Source organism: Engystomops pustulosus, chromosome 1, assembly GCF_040894005.1.
Source record: "Engystomops pustulosus chromosome 1, aEngPut4.maternal, whole genome shotgun sequence".
NCBI classification, from domain to species: Eukaryota; Metazoa; Chordata; class Amphibia; order Anura; family Leptodactylidae; genus Engystomops; species Engystomops pustulosus.
In genome coordinates this window covers 275004202-275028123 of record NC_092411.1, presented here as the reverse complement: position 1 = coordinate 275028123, position 23922 = coordinate 275004202, and the positions used below count along the sequence as shown (strand labels likewise).

Sequence of the window (23922 nt, the reverse complement as noted above, 5' to 3'; positions counted from 1 at the left end):
TTTATAAACAATAACCATGAGGGGGCTGTATCTAATAAATTCATAGGGGGCTTTATAAACAATAACCATGAGGGGGCTGTATCTAATAAATCCATAGTGGGCTTTATATACAATAACCATGAGGGGGCTGTATCTAATAAATCCATAGGGGGCTTTATAAACAATAACCATGAGGGGGCTGTATCTAATAAATCCATAGGGGGCTTTATATACAATAACCATGAGGGGGGCTGTTTGGGATGATAAACTAGGGAATATTTTAGGGAACAGCAGACTGTTTTAGTTTCTGAATTTTTAATGTCGCTATGTGAGTTGATTGCCCAGGGGCCTACTGATACCTGGAGCCGACCCTTAACTCCTTAACATGTGAAACACAGGGAAATTGATTTGTTTTAACCTTATGGAAACATATGAAAATCATCTCTCAAAATTGTGCTGTTCCCTTTCTATTGCTAAAATATGCAAGACACAAGACACATGAAATATACATCCATTGCCAACACTCTGAAGGTGAATATAAATATAGCAATGCAGTTCTGCTTATTCAGTCATCCCTTTGTTATATCTGTCTGCATTTACTTATCACGTTGTCTCTGGGAGTCTCTTTGTTCTTGTGATTTACAACCTCTTCCTCCTTGGCAGATACTGTCAGATCCATAAGGCAAAGGAAAGGCAGGAAATGGAAAAACCAGAGATATTACACTGATGTCCTGGCACTTATCATTTCATTGTGAATGTGGGGAAAAACTGATTATGAATGTTATGTATTTCCGGATCACCATGGACGACAATATAACTACTATAATACTGCCCCCTATGTACAAGAATATAACTACTATAATACTGCCGCCTATGTACAGTAATATAACTACTATAATACTGCCCCCTATGTACAAGAATATAACTACTATAATACTACCCCCTATGTACAGGAATATAACTACTATAATACTGCCCTCTATGTACAAGAATATAACTACTATAATACTGCCCCCTATGTACAAGAATATAACTACTATAATACTGCCCCCTTAGTACAGGAATATAACGACTATAATACTGCCCCCTATGTACAAGAATATAACTACTATAATACTGCCCCCTATGTACAAGAATATAACTACTATAATACTGCCCCCTATGTACAGGAATATAACTACTATAATACTGCCCCTATGTACAGGAATATAACTACTATAATACTGCCCCTATGTACAGGAATATAACTACTATAATACTGCCCCTATGTACAGGAATATAACTACTATAATACTGCCGCCTATGTACAGTAATATAACTACTATAATACTGCCCCCTATGTACAAGAATATAATTACTATAATACTGTCCCCTATGTACAAGAATATAACTACTATAATACTGTCCCCTATGTACAAGAATATAACTACTATAATACTGCCCCCTATGTACAAGAATATAACTACTATAATACTGCCCCTATGTACAAGAATATAACTACTATAATACTTCTCCTATGTACAAGAATATAACTACTATAATACTGCCCCTATGTACAGGAATATAACTACTATAATACTGTCCCCTATGTACAGGAATATAACTACTATAATACTGCCCCCTATGTACAAGTATATAACTACTATAATACTGCCCCCTATGTACAAGAATATAACTACTATAATACTGCCCCCTATGTACAAGAATATAAATACTATAATACTGCCCCCCTATGTACAGGAATATAACTACTATAATACTGCCACCTATGTACAAGAATATAACTACTATAATACTGCCCCCTATGTACAGGAATATAACTACTATAATACTGTCCCCTATGTACAAGAATATAACTACTATAATACTGCCCCCTATGTACAAGAATATAACTACTATAATACTGCCACCTATGTACAGTAATATAACTACTATAATACTGCCCCCTATGTACAGGAATATAACTACTATAATACTGTCCCCTATGTACAAGAATATAACTACTATAATACTGCCGCCTATGTACAGGAATATAACTACTATAATACTGCCCCCTATGTACAGGAATATAACTACTATAATACTGCCGCCTATGTACAGTAATATAACTACTATAATACTGCCCCCTATGTACAAGAATATAACTACTATAATACTGCCCCCTATGTACAAGAATATAACTACTATAATACTGCCCCCTATGTACAAGAATATAAATACTATAATACTGCCCCCTATGTACAAGAATATAAATACTATAATACTGCCCCCTATGTACAAGAATATAACTACTATAATACTGCCCCCTATGTACAAGAATATAACTACTACAATACTGCTCCCTATGTACAGGAATATAACTACTATAATACTGCCCCCTATGTACAAGAATATAACTACTATAATACTGCCCCCTATGTACAAGAATATAACTACTATAATACTTCTCCTATGTACAAGAATATAACTACTATAATACTGCCCCTATGTACAGGAATATAACTACTATAATACTGCCGCCTATGTACAGTAATATAACTACTATAATACTGCCCCCTATGTACAGGAATATAACTACTATAATACTGCCCCCTATGTACAAGAATATAACTACTATAATACTGGCCCCTATGTACAAGAATATAACTACTATAATACTGCCCCCTATGTACAAGAATATAACTACTATAATACTGCCCCCTATGTACAAGAATATAACTACTATAATACTGCCCCCTATGTACAGGAATATAACTACTATAATACTGCCCCCTATGTACAAGAATATAACTACTATAATACTGCTCCCTATGTACATGAATATAACTACTATAATACTGCCCCCTATGTACAGGAATATAACTACTATAATACTGCCCCTATGTACAAGAATATAACTACTATAATACTGCCGCCTATGTACAGGAATATAACTACTATAATACTGCCCCCTATGTACAAGAATATAACTACTATAATACTGCCGCCTATGTACAGGAATATAACTACTATAATACTGCCCCCTATGTACAAGAATATAACTACTATAATACTGCCCCCTATGTACAGGAATATAACTATTATAATACTGCCGCCTATGTACAAGAATATAACTACTATAATACCGCCGCCTATGTACAGGAATATAACTACTATAATACTGCCGCCTATGTACAGGAATATAACTACTATAATACTGCCCCCTATGTACAGGAATATAACTACTATAATACTGCCCCCTATGTACAAGAATATAACTACTATAATACTGCCCCCTATGTACAAGAATATAACTACTATAATACTGCCCCCTATGTGCAAGAATATAACTACTATAATACTGCCCCTATGTACAAGAAAAAATAATGTAGTAATTATTTGTATCTTTCAGGCTAATATTTGGCACTCTGTACCCTGCGTATTACTCCTACAAAGCTGTGAAATCTAAGGACATTAAGGAGTATGTAAGTATTGTGACTGGAACCTTGTAATACGTATTATGAATCTGTGGAAGATCATCATTTGGTACCTTATTTTACATTATCAAACAGCCTCTTTTAAAAATCTTTAAAAATCACCTCCAAAGTCATGTGAGAATGACCAGAGAAGAGTCATATTTTATGAGTCAAGTTTAGAGGCTGCAGGTGGAGCTTCACTTCCGACTTCCCTTTTGTCAGTTCTATAGCAGTTACAAACATGATGTTATATTAAAGATAAGAATCTCAACTTTCTGATCTCATCAGGTTTGTGGTTCTGCGGTCTACAGAATCGGAGATACAGGCAGTTACAAAGACGCGAATTGGACTTAATATTTCCAAATATGTCTTTTACTGCCTGTATCTCCAGTTCTATAGCTTACAGAACCACAAGGACAACCGGGTATGATCTGATCTTAATAGAACACCAGCACCATGTATCTATGTGCTATAGAACTGAATATAGAGGCATTTGAAGTGATGCTCCACCTGCAGTCTCTAAACTTGACTCCTCACAGGCAAAATATGACTCTACTCTGCTCATTTTCACAAGACTTTTTTTTTTATAGGTAAACAGGTGAGATTTCGCATAAGTGAGGGAATTCTAGTAATCCTTTAAAGTATGCGAAGATTTGGAGTTGGGGAAGGCAATGGGGGTTATTTCACATTAGGCAGGATCCTTAGAACACTTCTATGTCCGTTTTTGGAGCTCCGCTGCCCATGAGGTTTATTGAAGTGGCTTTGACCCTTTAATTATTGTTAATTTGCTGTGTGGGATTTTTTTTTTTTTTTAAAAAGTCCCAAAAAAAGTCTCAAAATGCAAAAAAAAGTCCCAGCACATAAACCGGCAGGAGAAAGGAGTAACAATGGGACTTTTTGCATGAATCTGGCGTTGTACTACCATTAGTTGTATGTTTACGCCAGAGTTGGATATAGTCCTATGAGACTGTTTAGCAGTGAAAAGTTCCCAAAAACCTCAATGCGGCTTTTTTGAGACTTTTTGAAGGCAAAGAAGCCAAGGAAAAGCAATGATAACAAATAACCCCCATTGTGTCTATGATTATAGTGTGTACAGCCTCGGACTACACACAGACATGAGTCACCACTTTGTGGATGAGCCCTAAAGCAAAACCCTGAATATAGCTGAGGTATTGTTACGTCTCATACAGGGGCCTGAGAAGCCCAAAGGCGATGTCTTGTGTACTCACTAGCTAGCAGTACTAGTTTGTATGGGTTGTATTTTTTTTCTGTCTTGTGTGGGATATTACACACTTTTGTATCTGTTTATAATCATCTTGTAACACCAAAATTTGTTAATTGATACATTTTATCAATAAAAATCTGCATATATAAAAAGCAGGAAGATAGAGAGGGCTCATTAGCCCTGTTCGTACCAGGTGGGTGTTTGCTACATATTGCAGCAAACACCCACCGGTAACACCCGCAGTCCATGCTGGCACTGAATACGGAGGCATTTAAATGCGCACCGCCATAATGGATTTGATCACACCCCCTTATGAGGTCATCTGGGAGTGGTGATCGGTCTATAGCCTGATCTCTATGCGTCTGCTGGAGGCAGATGTTTACAGTGTTTGCGTGGGTTTCCTCTGGGTCCTCCGGTTTCCTCCCACACTCCAAAGCATACTGGTAGGTTGTTTAGATTGTGAGCCCCATGGGAACAGGGACCACTTTGACATGTTTTGTGCAGCGCTGCGTAATCTGTGTGCGCTATATAAATAAAGAATTATTATTATCACTAGCAAAGCTGCCATATATGAATCCCGGAACAGAAAATAGTACCCAAATTTAGAACCCACTTTAATAAAAAGCGATCAAAAGGTCGTACAGTCCCCAAAATAGTAGCAATGAAAACATCATCTCATCCTGTAATTAGACCATTCACGTATCTGTGTGCTATATGAAAAAGTTATTAGCGCCAGAAGATGGCACATTGAAGACATTTTTTTATACTAAAGGTTTTCATTTTTAAAAATCTATTAAAACATATTAAAACTTATATGACTTTGGTATCCTACTATCTACTATCAACTTTAAAAATTATGCTAATTAACCAAAGGAATCTGGGGGGCATTACCAGTGCCCCTCCGTGATGTAGCTTCACTGGCTGTTACACTGTGCAGGGGCACTTCCATTTCCCACTTCTGCTGCTGCAGTGACATTATAGCAGGAAGAGGGAGGGGGGGCTTGCTGTGGGAGCAAAAGGGAGGGGATACAGTGTAGCAACCTGTGAAGCTACAGCACGGGTAGAGCCCAGGCAGAGCTCAGGTAGATTCCTTCTGACTCATTAGCACCATTTTAAAAGTTAATTTTAGAATGAAGAAGTCCTTTGCGTGCATTTAACTGTGCAGGCGCACTTCACCCCTTTCTGCTCTGTATTCACAGGCTGTTACACTGTCTCCCCTCCCCTTGCTGTATTTCTACTTCCCCCATCCCTTTGCCTGATGTAATCTCATGGAGGCAGAGGAACTTGCAGCACACAGATGGGGTGGGGGTGCCCCTGCACAGTGTAATGGCCCGTGAAGCTACAGCACTGAGACACTCTGGTAACACACCTGGAACCCTTGTGGCTCATTAGCATAATTGTAAAAGTTGATTTTAGAAGGAAGGCGGCCATGGATAATATAAAAAGATAACCACAGGCACTGTGCCTGGATCTACCAGGATAGGTTTTGGTGTATTTCTTTTATATACCAGCACAACCCATCCCATACAATCTTATTAGGACAGAAAGACCTGGTCCAGTTTCCCCCTTTCATGACCCAAAGCTGCTTTGTACACCCCAGTCCTGATCCAATATTTGAGATGTGATCCATGTGGGTTACCTCTACGAGTATAGCATCAGATCTGCCCTGGTAGCATCTATTACCCTCTTTATGTAGTGTACATGCACCAGTTCCTGACATTGCTGCAGCGCTGGGTATTATGTAAGATAAGTGTCCTCTCCTCTATCCAGCCGGGAGTTATATGTGTGCGGAGAGATAAGGCAGAGATGTGTGCGGGTTACTGATAATCCACCACTTCAGGAGTTACACTTTCATCTGTGCAGCCGGATGATGTGACTCTGCCCTTGGCTCGGAAACTCTTCATTAAACACGTCTAAAGCTGCAGCGCAGGCAGCGCATGACCCACATAGCCAAACACAAAACCACAGAGAAGATGGAAAAATCCATGTGAAGACCAAAGTACAAAGGAGAGTATTTGCTTTAGGGAGGAAAAATTAAATAAACGTACCGTGACCAATAATTGGAGCGTCTGTTCCCGCTTTGGGGTATAATGATATTCCTGTTATTATAATATACAGCGCCAGCTACCCTGCATATACTCAGGCCGGTGCTGGGGTAAGATCCAAGCTCAGGGAATTACTGTCTGGCATGGAAATACCCTCCGATAGCCAAAACCTAAACTACTGTATATAGAAGTACAGTATATGTGATACTTGCAGGGTCAGACTCTCCAGAGAGTCACAGAGGGTCCTCATGTGACCCCAAAGTAGTAGCACAAGTCATCACGAGTTAGAGACGAATTTGGTGCCACTTGTGGGTCCCTTTACCATTGTCAATGTACCAGGCGGTCCCCGACTTAAAGGAAATCCACCACCAGGATGAAGGTTTGTAAACCTAACACACTTACCTGCTGGTGTGTGCCCCCTCTGAAAGGATCTGCTCTTGTTTCAGCTTCTTAAGCTCTAGTTTTTATTAAAAAAAAAGTTTTAAACATTATGCAAATGAGTCTGAGGGGCTCCAGGCTCCATTGACATCTATGGAGCAGAGGCTCTTCAGGCTCATTTGCATAATTAGCATAATTTCTAAACCCTTTTTTTCTCTAAAAACAAGGTCCTGAATTTGGCCATCAATTATTGAAGGTGTATGGGTGAGGTTTCCATTAGACCTGCCAATGGATTTACTGGAAGAATGTAGATAAGCACATCTTTATACAGCAGTTGTGGTGCTAGGTGACTGTATAGAGCACACGGTGCAGTAACTCTTTCTGCTTTGTCTAGGTAAAATGGATGATGTACTGGATCATATTTGCACTTTTCATGACGCTAGAAACATTTACAGACATATTTCTGTGCTGGTAAGTACAAAGCAAAACAAATTAATTCATTTTTGGTCGCATGCAAATCCATAAAAATAAAAAAAAAGACTACACTACCAACAATGGCCACTAGTCCATGATTCTTTTTAAGGACCAGTTCACATTTCTGCTAGTTCATCAGTTATTTGCATCCGTTATAGTGAACCTAATCCAGGAGTGGAGGAACACACAGAACAGGAGCAAATTTTTTTTTTTTTTTAAATGAAAGAGATGTGCAAATAGGTTTTCCAGGATGAGATTAAAAAAACCTCATGTCTATTAGCAACCTTGTAAAGCAGCTCCCTTGACATCAAGCATGACTTTTAAGAAGCCAAATTACATGATGAAATATTAAAACCAACCCAGTACATCTCTTCAATACAGTATAGGAAACTAGTTTGGCCGAATGAGAGCCTTTTGACTAGGGAGACTTTGCTAATCGAAGCCGCCTTGTAGACGTTTGGAGACTTATAGCCATTGATGCTCCATTTTGGGAAAATAGGCAAATACATTTTTGAGGATGGATTAAGGAAAACCACGCCTCTTTTAGCCTAGAAGAGCACCAATGGCTATAAGTCTCCAAACGCCTTCAAGGTGGCCTTAATTAACAAAGTCTCCATAAGGAGAACTCTCAATTACTGACCCTAGTCAAAAGCCTCTCACCTGTTCCCTTTCACTCTTCTGATCGGTCTTCTGGTGTGTTTCATGCAACCTCTATGCCATGTAGGTGTGGAGGGAGTGAATGAGGGAGGGTAGAGGTGTAACAAGGAGAGGTAGGGCCCCACAGCAGACTTCTCAATGGGGCCCTGCGTCCCCCTTAAAAATATTTGTATACTCACACATGTGTGTTAGAAACACACACCATTATACAATAATATATACACACATTTATAAACTTATATACATACAGCATATAAACATCATATACACACATACAGCATAAACATACAATATATACAAACCATATATACAGCATATGCATTTTATACAGCATAAACATACATACAGTATATACATACACAAAAATACAGTACCATATACAGACATACAGGATATACACACCCAATACATACTACTTTCTACCCCTGCAGTTACACCCCCTGGGGGGCTAATGTGTGTGATAACTATCCCCTTTGAGAAAACCCCCTTTAAGCAGGAGGGGGAATACGGAATACATGTAGGATATGTAACAATTGCCTCATCAGTAGCTTTTCTGCTTATTTTTAATTACTTGTTATTTCCCGTAGATGGTAATGAATGTTCTTTTTGTACTTCTTAGGTTTCCATTTTACTACGAGCTGAAAATTGCTTTTGTGGCCTGGCTGCTGTCTCCTTACACAAAAGGATCCAGTCTGCTGTATAGGAAGTTTGTGCATCCAACACTATCCTCTAAAGAAAAGGTACAGTAAGGAACAGCTCCATTCTCAATGTAGTGGTCACACAATGTTATTGCAAATCAGCTCCGATTAATTTAAATGGGAGCTAAGCTGCAGTGACTTGTTCACCCACTACATAAAGAACGGTGCTGTCTGCTCCCTGTTTTATCCTGTGACAATAGTGGATCCATGGGGGTGGTGGATTAAAAGACATCTACCATCAACATCAAGAATGATAAACAAGGGGCACTTACTCGTAGATCCAGGCACCCTGACTGTGGTAATTGTCTTATAACTGTTATCCATGGCCTCCTTCCTTCTAAAATCAACTTTCAGATTATTCTAATGTGCAACAAGGGCCATGGGGGATGTTATTAGAGCCGCTCCATGCTATAGCTTCACAGGCTGTTACACTGTGCAGAGAACTTCTCCCTCCCACGGTGTGAGAAACAGGGAGCACAGGAGTAGGTGGAAACTGTGTAACAGCCTGGAGTGGCTCGGGTTACACCCCCCAGAGCCCTCCTGGCTCATTAGCGTAATTTTAAAAGTTGATTTTAGAAGGAAGAAGACTATGGATAGCACATAGAAGATTACCATAGTCACAGTGCCTGGATCTATGAGTAATGTCCCTTGTTTAACGTGATTTTGATCCAGTAATATTTTAGCCTGGATAAACCTCTTATAGGAAGCTACAATTTAATCTACTTAATAAAAAAACAGAGAAAATAGGAAATACATTTTCTGTTTCACTTTAGGAAATCGATGAATGTCTCATCCAAGCAAAAGATCGTAGCTATGATGCCCTGGTACACTTTGGAAAGAGAGGTCTAAATGTCGCTGCCACAGCTGCAGTCACAGCCGCTGCCAAGGTTAGTGATGCATTTGGAAATGGAAAAGTTCTCTTCATTTGGCAGAATTTTATTTTCATAACTGTTTCATTTTCCTGATCTACGGCATATATATATATATATTTGTGTAATTGTACTATTCAGACTGGTCAGACTGGTCAGCAGAGTCACTTCTTTCATTGCTAAAAGTGCTACCTAAACAGGTGGCCCTCGACTTATGGACTTCCGACTTACAGACGACCCCTAGTTACAGACGGAACCCTCTGACCACTGTGACCTCTGGTGACCTCTCTGGATGTTACTATAGTCCCAGGCTGCAATGATCAGCTGTAAGGTGTCTGTAATTAAACTTTTTTCATAATCCGTGGTCCAATCACAAAAAAAGTTTTGTAAATCCAATTGTCACTAGGGCAAAAAAAAATTTGTCTGGAGCTACAATGATAAAATATGCCTGTTCCGACTTGCAGACAAATTCAACTCAAGAACAAACCTATCCAGTATATAACCGGGGACTGCCTATATAGAGGTCATATTCAGAATACAGAGCTGCATGTTTATATGTACTTGGATTTTTGGATAATACAGGTACATTTTATATGCACTTTGCATCCCCATCATGTCACTATAAGTACCGAGCCCGAATTCCCCATACAGATCCTGCCCAAAGTGTCCACATAGGGTGGCGGCCACAAATCTGAAGCTCCATCAACTTTTCCACAATTTTGGCCTTTTTACTGCCTGTGGTGAAAGTTGAAATGACGACTCCCCCTCCCAGCCTACGTCTGATCCCCTGCCATATTCAGCTCACCAAAATTGGAGGCAAAACTATAAAAAGAATCTACAACCAGAAAATTCTGACAACATTACTAACAATTGAGAACATCCCCACACAGCGCCACCAAATCACTAATAACCTGTGACTGACACAACACATGCGGATTCTGTCTCTAACACTAGGAGTCAGTGACACAGACATCAGTGGCATCTAGTAGGTAACAGGTTACAATTTGTTCCATAGTGAACAGGACTTCATTATGATTTCTCCCTGCCATGATTTACCACCGCCAGATGTCTCCTGTTCCATGCGCCAAATCTCCACACTATGCACCTAAAAACACCACAGTCACTTACAGTATAATGTAACACAGGATACAGGATAACCACACTGTGCTCCTAAATAATTTATACCCCTAACAACCCAACTGACCACATTAATAAAACATCCTATATATAGTGCACCAAATGGGGGACCACTGCTCTGGGGCTTAGTCTCCTGACTTGCCCTAGGTACCTCTGCGTCCTTGCAGTGAACATTACACCCCTAGTGTATGGTCGGGCTTCTCGTTGCTCTGCGGACACAAAGTCATTGCTGTCACAAACACTTAGGAGTAGATTTATCCAGCGGGCAGCAGCACTATTGGGGCAGTTTTATGCCCGGTCCAGCCAGGAATAGGATTATGCCGTAGGCTGGCTCTGAATGTTTGCAGGCTGTAGTCAGTGTCTAGGAACGGGACAGGAACATCCTGGGCCGGCCCACTATGATGCCGGCCGCTTCCCCCTTAACACCACTCCTCGCCCTTCTTCTGGTGTATAAACCCTGATATATGTTCCCCTGAGTGTCATTACATACATTACTGGCAGGATATGTCCTAACATATAGAAAGTTGTAGCTGAACTTCACATGAACTTCAAGTGGAATGGAGCAAGCGGACCCTGAGGGGAGCAATATACGGCTCTCACCTTTACACCCTTTCCTTATACATGTATTACATTGCTAATGAGGCATTAATGTGCGGCGTAACTAAAGGGAAGTAAATGATACAAGATACAAGATTGTATGCACCTGGTGCTTATCCTCTTAAAGGGGCTGCCCAGAGGATGGAAAATATGTCATCTTTCTTCCAAAAACCTGGTGGTTTTACAATTTAGCTCTTATTCATCTCTATCTTAAACATAATTTACCCCTTCATAGCAGCGTGTGATTGGAGAGGGCTCACGGGCTGACACCCACCGGTAACACCTGGTGCTAGCACCAATCGTGGGTGTTAACCCTTCGATCACCGCCGGTAAAGCTGCCGGCGCCATGTGGGAGCCGCCATGTTAGCTTAGATTGCCGCTCCCCGTTACATGTTAGGTTGGTTGCTCGTTTTAACCCATCTATTACAATGTGTGATTTGCACATTGTAAAAGATGAGGAAAATCCTCAGATAGTGCCATACTCTAGTATGGAAGTTTATGGTAGGATCAATCAGACAACCTAGGGTTAAAGTACCCTAGGGGGTCTGCAAAATATGGTATGAAAAAATGAACATGAAATATAAACATTCAAATCACCCCCCTTTTCCTAGAACTGACATAAATATAAATAAATAGTAAAAAATCATAAACATGTTAGGTATCGCGCCATCCCAAAATGTCAGTTTTATCAAAAAATAGTAATGGTGACTCCAGGCACTTGAAACCGTGATGGAAAATAGTGCCGAAATTCGATAATGCCACTTTTTTTTACCATTTAGCAAAACATTAAATTTTGATCAAAAGGCAGTACAGTCCTCAAAATTGTAGCGCTGAAAACGTCATCTCATCTCGCAAAAAATGACACCACACACAGCTCCGTACATTGAAGTATGAAAAAGTTATTAGCGCCAGGACCTAGCAAAATTTTTGTAAATGTAGAAAAATGTTATTAAAAATATATAATTTGTGTATCCCCGTGATCGTACCGACCCAAAAAATAAAGTAGACACGTTATTTGGGGCGCTGAGTGAAAGCCGGAAAATCCAGGCCCACAAGAAAATGGAGCAAATATGTAATTGGAGTGTGTAAGAGCCCCAATTACGGGCGGAAACAACCCCCTGTCAGGGCAGATGTTGGGTTAGAGCTGGACTGGGTCTGATCAAACCCAGCAGTTCCAATTAAACCCTACAGACCCAAGGATCACGTGACCACCGTGGCTGTATCGCCTGCTGCAGTGCCGCCTCTCCTCCTTTGTGCTTCAGCAGCATGCTGTGGGGATCGGAGAAGGGTCTCCCTAGGGCAGTGGTGGCGAACCTATGGCACGGGTGCCAGAGGTGGCACTCAGAGCACTTTCTGTGGGCACCCAGGTCATCACCCCAGCGCAGAGTTTGCCAGATATGACTCAAGGCTTTCTCCTGTGGTCCAATAGAGCCCAGGACGCGGCATGCTCAGAGCTATTTTAAAGTGACATCCTTGGCTGCAGGACTACAGGAGGAGCAAGAAGGGTTTGATAGAGACAGATTGTCATTTGAGCTCTTGTTTTGGGTCTCCTGATTCTTCCTCTTCAGGGGACCCTGGAGGGAAGCTACAATCCAAATTTCTCCATCTTTCTATAGTTTTGCTGAACTCAGGACACCAATATGATTAAAACCTGTCATACAGCAGGGATCAATAAGTTACTGCTTAAATTGTCATGTTGGCACTTTGCGACATACAAGTAGATTTTGGTTGTAGCTTGGGCACTCTGTCTCCAAAAGGTTCGCCATCACTGCCCTAGGGTCTCCATCCTGCTCCTGCGCTAATAGCGGGAAGAAAACTGAAGCAATGCCTAAAGTCAGAGGGATCTTAAAATATAATCTCAAAAAGGAGCTTTTTGTAAAAATAAGAGAATTCCGGGACATTTTATCCTTCAATGATTCCAATTTCTCTTTTGACATAAAAGCAGACAACTCTATTAATATTTGATGTGAATAAAATATTTAGCAGGAGAGTAATCTATGTCATTTCTGAATACAGAGCTGATATAATGGATGCTTCTAGTTATGTACAGGGGTAAGTGGGATGTTAGGGGTAACAGATGTTACATTTGGGCCATGGTGCTGAATCATACCCAATACCCCTTCATAGGAGGACAGTAGTCCTGTACATAGATCATGATGATTGAGGGGGGGGGGGGGGTCTGCTACAGGTTGTGTATCTGGACTTCGTGTCAAGTTACCCCTCTGGCAGGGGGTGCAGATTCTAGCTGAGAGCGATGTATGTTGTACGTGATGTGAGCCGCCTTGACGCAGCCAGCGATCCTTAGAATAACATCATTTATAATCGGGCCAGGCCTTGGCAGTACAGAATAAACTCTCTGCCAAAACAGTGATATAAACTCTCTGCTCCTGAGTCCCAAGATTTGGTTTCTGCTCTGAAAATATTCCAGCAGTATTTTATATTTCTAAATGGCATGTTTTGACTTTCAAGAGATGGATGTAAACTGACTTAACGCCATATTTTTTGGAGCAGATACAAGTGCTATTATTTACAAGGGGAGTCCGCAAATCTAAAATTATATACTACATATTATTTATAGGCTAAAAGACGCTACTTTAAGATGCATCCCAGATTTAATCAGTCAAAAAAAAAGGAAAAAAATATTTAACACTAATTTGAAAATTCCATGTTGGTCACACTTAAGTACAGCAAACACAGCTCTGCTATATCAATACTCACACTCAGTGCTGCTCATGCATTCATTCACACACAGCTCTGCTACATCCATTCATTTACACACAGCTCTGCTACATCCATTCATTTACATACAGCTCTGCTTCATTCATTCATTTACACACAGCTCTGCTACATCCATTCATTTACACACAGCTCTGCTACATCCATTCATTTACACATAGCCCTGCTACATCCATTCATTTACACACAGCTCTGCTACATCCATTCATTTACACACAGCTCTGCTACATCCATTCATTGACACACAGCTCTGCTACATCCATTCATTTACATACAACTCTGCTACATCCATTCATTTACATACAACTCTGCTACATCCATTCATTTACACACAGCTCTGCTACATCCATTCATTTACACACAGCTCTGCTACATCCATTCATTTACACAGAGCTCCGCTACAAACATTCACTCCCACACCTCTTGCTACATTCACTCACTCAGGTCTGCTACATACGTTCACTTACACGAGCACCCTCAGCATATGTGACAGGGTACAATGCAAGGGTTCTTAATATAGAAACCAGATAATCAAGATGGGACTCAGTTTTTTATTTGTAATCCAGATAGGATTACAAAGATATCACAGGATATGGTCTCAGCTCCTGGAGCAGAAAGTCATCAGACCTCAGGCCTCAGGATCTGGCTGCTTGGCTGCTAGGAGCTATGTTCAGCCTGGCTCCTTTCAAAACACCAAAAACTCAGCAACTTCTTCATAGCCACATCACTGTAACACAATATGAAGAACAACCCCCAACCACATGGGCTTCACTACTTACTGCTAAACAGTCTATGGGTGGGTAGAGCAATAATTAATGGCCCACATTTATTACTCAAACCAAGGGAACTCCAGCCGGAAACCTAACCGAAATTTAAAGGTGGCTTGGGAGGGCTGGCCAAACCCTTTACAGCCGACCAGGAAACTAACTTGAGCTAATTTTAGTGACGACCCTTCCAGCGAGACATTACATTTGTGACACCATTACTTCTTGGAAGGTGTTGAGGACTACACTTGCAGTATGCACAACTTCAGTCATTTTACAGGCGTCGTATGCACTAATTATCCAGGGAAACTGGGGACAATGCTTTTGACAAATGGGAGGGTCCTTTTTTTTGAACATCAAAGAAATTCAAAATTAATCAGCTATCCCAGAATTAAGTTAATGTCCTTCTGATCAAGTCCAACACACGACCTGGTATCACACAGAAAATTGAAGGGCATACTAGGGAAACTGTGTATTATGGACGTCCTGAGGGGTAGATTGTATTCACATGATGGTCTCTGTCACCAGCTTTGATATGCCAGTGAGCCTCAGTGGCTCCGGTGTACATCACAGAAGCCCCTTCTTGCTTTGTTGGCTGTCACCTATTCTCTGGCAGGGGAAGAGAGGAAGGACCTGGACATAAGCACAAAAGAAAGAAAGGCGTGAATAAATAGCAGCAGATGGAGCCATGAAAGGCTTCTGTAGCGTACGCCGGAGCCCATGAGGCTCATTTGCATATTTTTCCACGATAAATAATCCATTAACAGCTAAACAAAGAATGAATCCTGTTTAATGGTCAATTGCCTGTGCTAAAAACCACTAAATCCATGAGGTTGCGTTCCTTAAATATGTGAATGGTATTGTATACAGCACGACTTTTGCCATGATATGTAATGGTTACTGTTTTGCGTTCAATAAAAAAAAATCTGTAAAATATATGTATTTTTCTTTTAACCCTAGGGACAGGGAGCGCTGTCAGAACGACTAAGAAGCTTCAGCATGCAGGACCTCTCCAGCATCCGCGGTGATAGCCCTTCAGGATCTCCAGTCACAACCAGGACTACAAGCAAATCCACTAAGGCCAAGCTCTCCCGAAGCGCAACGCAAGGCAGTGAACCCTCAGGTCAGTACAGATGTGACATAACCTAGTCTCACCTGTAGTCCCTCGTGTCACCTCATCCTACAGCTCTTATCCATTCATGTCAACGTTAACATATATCGACTTCATCAGTAGTTAGTAGGATTGTGGTAAGAATTGTCTTTATGGATCAGTCTCTGCAGTGACAGAAGGATTGGCGCAATAGTTGAAGTCTCCAAAGTAGCCTGACTACCTACAAGCTATAGCCCAAAGGGGCAGATGACTTTCAAGAACACTAGGAACCCCCCTAATGCAGTGATTTATGGGGGCCTAACATCTCTGAAAGAACAAAAACTCATTCTGCAGTTGGCCTTGGATACTACCACAATTCAGTGCTGGTTTGGATTGTATAATACTTTATCATCTGTCCTTTGGTTACATGTAACCCCAAGGTTTTGTTGGTGGCTTATGGGTCTCCATAAGATGGATAGAAACCCCCATTGTCTCATTTGATGGACTGAGTAGGACTGACAAGGTGGGGTGGAGGGGTACAGAAGTACTAGGACTGACAAGGTGGGGTGGAGGGGTACAGAAGTACTTAGGAGGGGTACAGAAGTACTAGGACTGACAAGGTGGGGTGGAGGGGTACAGAAGTACTAGGACTGACAAGGCGGGGTGGAGGGGTACAGAAGTACTAGGACTGACAAGGCGGGGTGGAGGGGTACAGAAGTACTAGGACTGACAAGGTGGGGTGGAGGGGTACAGAAGTACTAGGACTGACAAGGCGGGGTGGAGGGGTACAGAAGTACTAGGACTGACAAGGTGGGGTGGAGGGGTACAGAAGTACTTTGGAGGGGTATAGAAATACTAGGACTGACAAGGTGGGGTGGAGGGGTACAGAAGTACTTAGGAGGGGTACAGAAGTACTAGGACTGACAAGGTGGGGTGGAGGGGTACAGAAGTACTTAGGAGGGGTACAGAAGTACTAGGACTGACAAGGTGGGGTGGAGGGGTACAGAAGTACTAGGACTGACAAGGCGGGGTGGAGGGGTACAGAAGTACTAGGACTGACAAGGTGGGGTGGAGGGGTACAGAAGTACTTTGGAGGGGTATAGAAATACTAGGACTGACAAGGCGGGTTGGAGGGGTACAGAAGTACTAGGACTGACAAGGCGGGTTGGAGGGGTACAGAAGTACTAGGACTGACAAGGCGGGGTGGAGGGGTACAGAAGTACTAGGACTGACAAGGCGGGTTGGAGGGGTACAGAAGTACTAGGACTGACAAGGCGGGGTGGAGGGGTACAGAAGTACTAGGACTGACAAGGCGGGGTGGAGGGGTACAGAAGTACTAGGACTGACAAGGCGGGGTGGAGGGGTACAGAAGTACTAGGACTGACAAGGCGGGGTGGAGGGGTACAGAAGTACTTTGGAGCAGTACAGAAGTACTAGGACTGACAAGGTGAGGTGAAGGGGTACAGAAGTACTCAGGGCTTCACAAAGTTAACATCTATCAGTGGGGACATCAACAGAGTGGCAACATGGAATGGAAGATGTGATGCAGCCACACCAAAATCTGCATCACAACCAATGATGTTTATAGGATTCTGCAACCCAGTTCGCATGCAACTGGAAATTTACTTTCATTCGAAAAATAAGGTTCTTATTTTAGATGGGAAAAATTATCAATTTTATCAGGGTAAGTAAAAGACCCTTACATTATATTTATCTTGTTAAGGTTTTTTGTTAGCTGCAAGCTACGTGACCCTCAAACAGCAGGTTTCTGGACTTCCTGTAATGTCCTGTATCCAGCGGATGGAGGAGGCCATGTCTGCACACCCTCTAAGTCATAACCACTCCCATATCACTGGTTCGAAGGGTATGTCCTTGGTATGACCCTCCAACTACTGACACGGTAGTGGTTATAATAAAGGGACGTGCATACAGTAATGTATAAACGTGCATAAAGTAATGGCCTCTTCCATTCCCCACTGGCCAACCCTGTTAACCCAAATGAATAAAAATGGAGCTTGTCCTATGGATCATGAATCTGCTGCACACAAAGTGGTAAATCTGCACTAAATTATCTGCAAAGTACTCCGGATTCTACCAGAAAATCAAATGTGTGTAATACACTTACACTCTAGAGTCTTTGCGAAAGATGACGTGAATCTACAGTACTGTACTACGTAGTGTGAGAAACCTCAAACTCGTATTAGCCTAGAGACTCTCATCTAGTCATCTCATCATGGCCATAATCCAAAGGATGAAGTGACAATAGACACAAGAGCATAAAATTCACCTAAATCGGGTCCATGTTGTATAGAGTCAAATTGTATAGAGTATAAAGAAACTGAAGACGTTATGTGACAATCACGGAGAGGACAGAGAGATGATTGTCCCATCTCCTATAACACTCGTCACCAGTAATACCGCCGGCATTGTTATATACAGGGAGGACATGTCACTGCTCTCTCATCATCAGATGATCTCCATGAATACTGGGATTATTATCATATTCTGATTATCATATGATAATAGCACAATTGTTTATTTCCAGAGAACCTGACACCGTGACAGATCTAGTCAGATATTAAAATTAGCGTCATACCCTGAGGTCAGCTTCACACAGCAGTGATTCGCTCTCGTCTCTTTATTGCTTCTGTCACTTTGATCCTTCGTATAAAGAGGTCATAGATTTTTCCCGGAGCATTTTGTTCATTACGTGTAATGCAGCCACCACATGGACTGTGTCACATGACCGAGTATATGTGTATGAATAAACCCAAAGGTTCATTCAGTTATCTCAATGTGTCAATCAGTCTCAAATATGAGGAAAGATTAAAACAACTAGATTTATTTAGTGTGGAAAAGAGACGACTACGAGGGGACATGATTAATTTATATAAATATATGAATGGTCCATACAAAAAATATGGTCCCAAGTTGTTTCAGATGAAATCAAACCAAAAGACGAGGGGGCACTGTCTCCGTCTGGAGAAAACAAGGTTTAGTCAACAGAGGCGACAAGACTTCTTTACTATGAGAACTGTCAATCTGTGGAATAGCTGAGCTCAGGCGCTGGTCACAGCAGGGACAGCAGAGAGCTTCAAGAAGGGTCTAGATGTCTTTTTACACCTAAATAACATTGATGGTTATGTTATGTAGAATTGTTTCCCCTAAATCCCTTCCTCATGCAATCCCTTCCCTTCCTCGGTTGAACTTGATGGACATGTGTCTTTTATCAACCGTATAAACTATGATACTATGATTCCTTAATTACTACTATAGTAAAAGTTACAAATCCACTTCAAAGCCTTTACTATGCACTATCTCCATGCAGTTGGACCATTAAGAACAAGTGTTTAAAGGGCACTATGAGCACTATGAGGTGACTAACGCGAATTTCCTAATAATTTTTACCAAATTGCCATTTAAAATTGCCACTTTCAAAAGAGACAAAATTATACCCATATTGTGCTGCTTGTTCTGAAGCTACTTGTCAGAAATTCTCCTCAGCAGCAGAGGAATGGACAGAGACTAATCTCTTCCTGTCTTTGCCCTAAATCTGAGTCAGTTATAAGCTGCACTCACTTCCCATGATGCTTGCTGTTCTCTTATTAAGCAACTTAGCAGTAAACACAGCAAGATTCCTACAGATTAGTGAGGTAACATACACATGGAGGAGCATTGTGCATGGAATAAGTAGTAGAAACAGCAGTGAAATAGCTACATGAAGTGTATAGTTCTGTGTGAGCACTAAGGGTTAACATCTTCCCTGCTGTGTAGGGAGAGAGACAGAGAAAGTTTTGCTAAATCAAACACTGGGTTGGAGGGACTGTTAGGGAACAGGGGATCCCTTCTACCCAACTATTATTTGTAGGAGAATTCTGCACTTTCAGAGCTGTAGAGAGCTTCCTGCTAACTACACACAGAGAGCAGCATCATATGACCTCCTCCTCCCTCTGGAGTGAGCAGGGAGCATCAGCCTTTTCCCCTACAGCAGTTAGGGTCTGTAGAATTTCTTTTGTACACAATGGATGGTTTCACAGAGATAAGCAGCACAGTCAGAGGAGACAGCTGCTGCAGGGGCAGGCTACACTGAGGAGAATAGAAAAAAAACTGCTGCAGGGGTAGGCTACACTGAGGAGAATAGCAAAGAAGCTGTTGGCTATAATATAATATATGGAGTGGAACTTTATGACAACCACCGTAAACTCCACTGAAATGTGGTCTAAGTGGCATATATGTGGCAGTTTATGATCCAGATAATAACATGTAGATTATAATTCATGATCACAATTGTGACGATGGCCCTTTTTACAGAGTGTGCGTGTTGTTCTGCTGGCAAATACGTCCGAGGTGAGTAACCCCTTCCATGTGTGACACTAACTGACCTAGATTTGGTTTCTGTGGACCATTCCTAACCCTATAACAATCTGATAAGTGAAGTGCTTGATGGTAGATGGCAGCTAATGCTCTACCACATGGCCCAGATATCAGCCATTCCTAATAAGTAGCCCATGTTAGGGCACGGCGGCCACATGTGACTAAAGTCTTCCCTGGAAGACTTAGGCTGTATTCACACACACGTATGGGGGACGTATATACGGCCGATACACGTCCCCCATACATTTCTATGGGCTCACGGCACACGTGCGGCACCGTACCGCTCCGTAGCCCGTAGAAAGATAGGACATGTCCTATCTTTTTATGTGATACAGCGCCATGCGCTGTATATACCTATGGAGAGGGACAGAGCAGCCTCTCCGCAGTGCCGATGTGTGCCCACCATACTACGGTACGGTGGGCATACATCGTCTGAATGTAGCCTTAGGGTCCGGTCACACGTACCGCTAGTGTAGTCGGGTCTCAGTCCGACTGCATGTTCGTTTCTATGGAAATGCAAGCAATCGGTAACCAAAACCCGGTGTGTTGCATCCCCAATTGCATTCGTTTCCATAGAAACACATATGAGATCAGGCCGAGGCCCATTCACATACAAATGCAGTGCTAGCTGTACGTGTGACTGTAGCCCTAGCAGTAGTTGGCATCTTTCATAAACTGAAGGAAAGTGACTGTGTACAAGTGTCCCCCTCCCTGCTACAAATGGGGGACATTACATTTTAAAGCAAATCTACCATCAAAATCCATCATGATAACCCAAGGACACTTACTCATAGATCCATGCACCGTGACTGTGGTAATCTTCTTATATTTCTTATCCATGTCCTCATTCCTTCTAAAATTTGTAAAATGTCTTAAATCAATTTTTAAAATTATGCTAATAAATCAGAAGGACTACTGTGAGTGTTACCAGAGCCCCTCTGGCCTGTATCTTCACAGTCTGTTACACAGTACAGGAACACTCCCCCCCCCCCCCCCCTCTCACTGTGTGAGAGTACAGGAAATAGAGGGTGGGGGGAAATGCTGAGGGAGCAGGAAGAAGGGGGAATCAGTGTAACAGCCTGTGAAGCTACAGCACAGAGGGGCTCTGGTAACGCCCCCAGAGCCCTTCTGGATAATTACCATTTTTTTTTAAAGATGATTTTTAGAAGAAAGGAGGCCATGGGTAATAAATATAAGAAGATTACCACAGTTTTGGTTGGATCTATGAGTAATGTCCCTGGTTTTTCATGATGGAGTCTGACAGTAGATTTCCTTTAATGTGTTTCTTTGCAATTGGGTTTAGGTTCGTATATGAATCCATCCATGTGTATTTCAGCCACTACTGCCATTAGAGGGTTCTTTAAAAAGCCGACACAACTATCAGTGTGAACACAGCCCAGCTCCTTGCTGTACAGATGGCAGTAGCCGCTGCTCCTTGGCTTGTCAGCCCCACTGTCTACTATAGCAACTCAGCCCCAATTACATGAAATCTGCAGAAATAGACCTGGCCCTTCATCAGGTTCATCTGCAGATTTTCAAATGATAGTTTCTCATCAGTAAGAATTATCACTTGTAGTTGGCAGTAATAAATCCTTCCCAAAAACTGCAGGATCTTCTATAAAATCCGACACCTCATTAAATTTAAGGTGAGATTTATGAAACAAATCAAGTCCAAATCAAGTGAAAGCCAATAACATAAAGTAGTTACAGGGCTCTGGTCCAGTCCATGATTTACTGATGAATGTCAGCCTTACATAGACAGCTCGTTTCTTAAAGGGGTACTCCACACACTTATGCCCATGATATCAGGGTGAAGGCCATCTTATATGGACAGCTAGTTTCTTAAAGTTGCACTTTAGACACTTATGGTATCCCTACTTTTCTTCTGCATCAAAAGCTTAAAGGGGTTGTCCACTTTCAGCAAATAATCAATACTTTTTTGTGTAATGAAAAGTTGTACAATTTTCCCATGTACCTTCTGTATCGATTCTTCATGGTTTTATAGACCTCTGCTTGCTGTTATTATATAGAAAGTTTCATTGTTTACTTCCTGTAAATAAACGCCGGTGTAACGAGCCCTGCACCTGTATGAGATACGAAATAAAATACCCCCGTTTTTGGATTCATCTTGTGTATGTCACCTATCTGTGTGCGCCGAACTGAGACAAGTACCCTCCCTACTCTACCGACTACGCTTCCAGACCGGTTTGGCAACCGCGTCTTGATGACCCTTGTCCACGGGCAGCACCAGGAGACATTAACCATCTACACTTTCATTAGAGTTGTGCCTAAGTCAGCACAACCACATCCGGTGAGCCTCTCTCCATTCTTCCTAGTCAGCACCATAAGCCACTACCATACTACTCTATGAGCGCTTTTCTGGTCTCTCCTTGTCCGCCTTTCTATATGACTAGGGATATAACACGCCGTGCGCCTGTGTGACATCACATAACCAGGAATATAACGAGACGTGCACCTATGTGACATCATATGACCAGGGATATAATGAGTCGTGCACCTGTGTGACATCACTTTACCAGAGATATAATGAGCTGTGCACCTGTGTGACATCCCATGACCAGGGATATAATGAGCCGTGCACCTGTGTGACATCACATTACCAGAGATATAATGAGCTGTGCACCTGTGTGACATCACATGACCAGAGATATAATGAGCCGTGCACCTGTGTGACATCACATGACCAGAGATATAATGAGCCGTGCACCTGTGTGACATCACATGACCAGAGATATAATGAGCCATGCTCGTGTGTGACATCACATAACCAGGAATATAACGAGACGTGCACCTGTGTGACATCACATGACCAGGACATATAACGAGATGTGCACCTGTGTGACATCATATAACTAGGGATCGGTTTCCATCCCCAGGATGTAATCAATAAAGCTATCTCTTGAATGACAGCAAGCAGAGATCAAGAAAACTGTGAAGAATTGGCACAGAAAGTATATTGGAAATTGTATAACTTTTCATTACTTAAACAAAATCAATTATTTGCTGAAAGTGGACAAACCATTTAAATGTAGAGAGAAGTGACAGTTCTAAGAGTAACGTGGCAACATTCAATCACACATAGTTATATTATTTGAAAGGGCGACCCAGGCAGTCCAGTACTTTTAATGTGCTTGTCTTATCCTATGATGATTAAGGATGGATTTCTAACACCATATTCCAGCATTGGCCTTGATATCGGAATTGATAAGCTTCAATGGATTCTGCACTGGAAAATCTTACTTTTTGGGGCAAATGTATCATAGTTTTTCGGGTGCCACTTTTTCAAGTTTCCTGAAGTTGATCTACTTAATCATTGCAATGTATCTTATGTTTTTCCCCTTTGTGATACATGTGATGAGTTGCCTGTTTAGTCTCAGTATTGAGACTTTTTGTGATGTGCGACTTTTTAGCACCAAATCGTAG

At 41.7% G+C, this 23922-nt stretch overlaps 1 protein-coding gene across 8 annotated transcripts in view; it reads left to right on the top strand.

Annotated features, from left to right (window-relative positions):
* Positions 1 to 23922, top strand: part of REEP1 (receptor accessory protein 1) — a 77445-nt gene that overhangs the window by 32325 nt on the left and 21198 nt on the right. For 5 of the 8 annotated variants that reach the window (XM_072126269.1, XM_072126271.1, XM_072126270.1 and 2 more), the window contains exons 2-7: positions 3371 to 3443; positions 7477 to 7553; positions 8833 to 8953; positions 9685 to 9798; positions 15975 to 16137; positions 20416 to 20451. In XM_072126269.1, the coding sequence (XP_071982370.1) occupies positions 3371 to 3443; positions 7477 to 7553; positions 8833 to 8953; positions 9685 to 9798; positions 15975 to 16137; positions 20416 to 20451 (584 nt within the window). Of the gene's footprint in view, positions 1 to 3370; positions 3448 to 7476; positions 7554 to 8832; positions 8954 to 9684; positions 9799 to 15974; positions 16138 to 20415; positions 20452 to 23922 lie in introns of those variants that run through there. The other 3 variants (XM_072126274.1, XM_072126275.1, XM_072126267.1) reach the window with 2 other exon arrangements.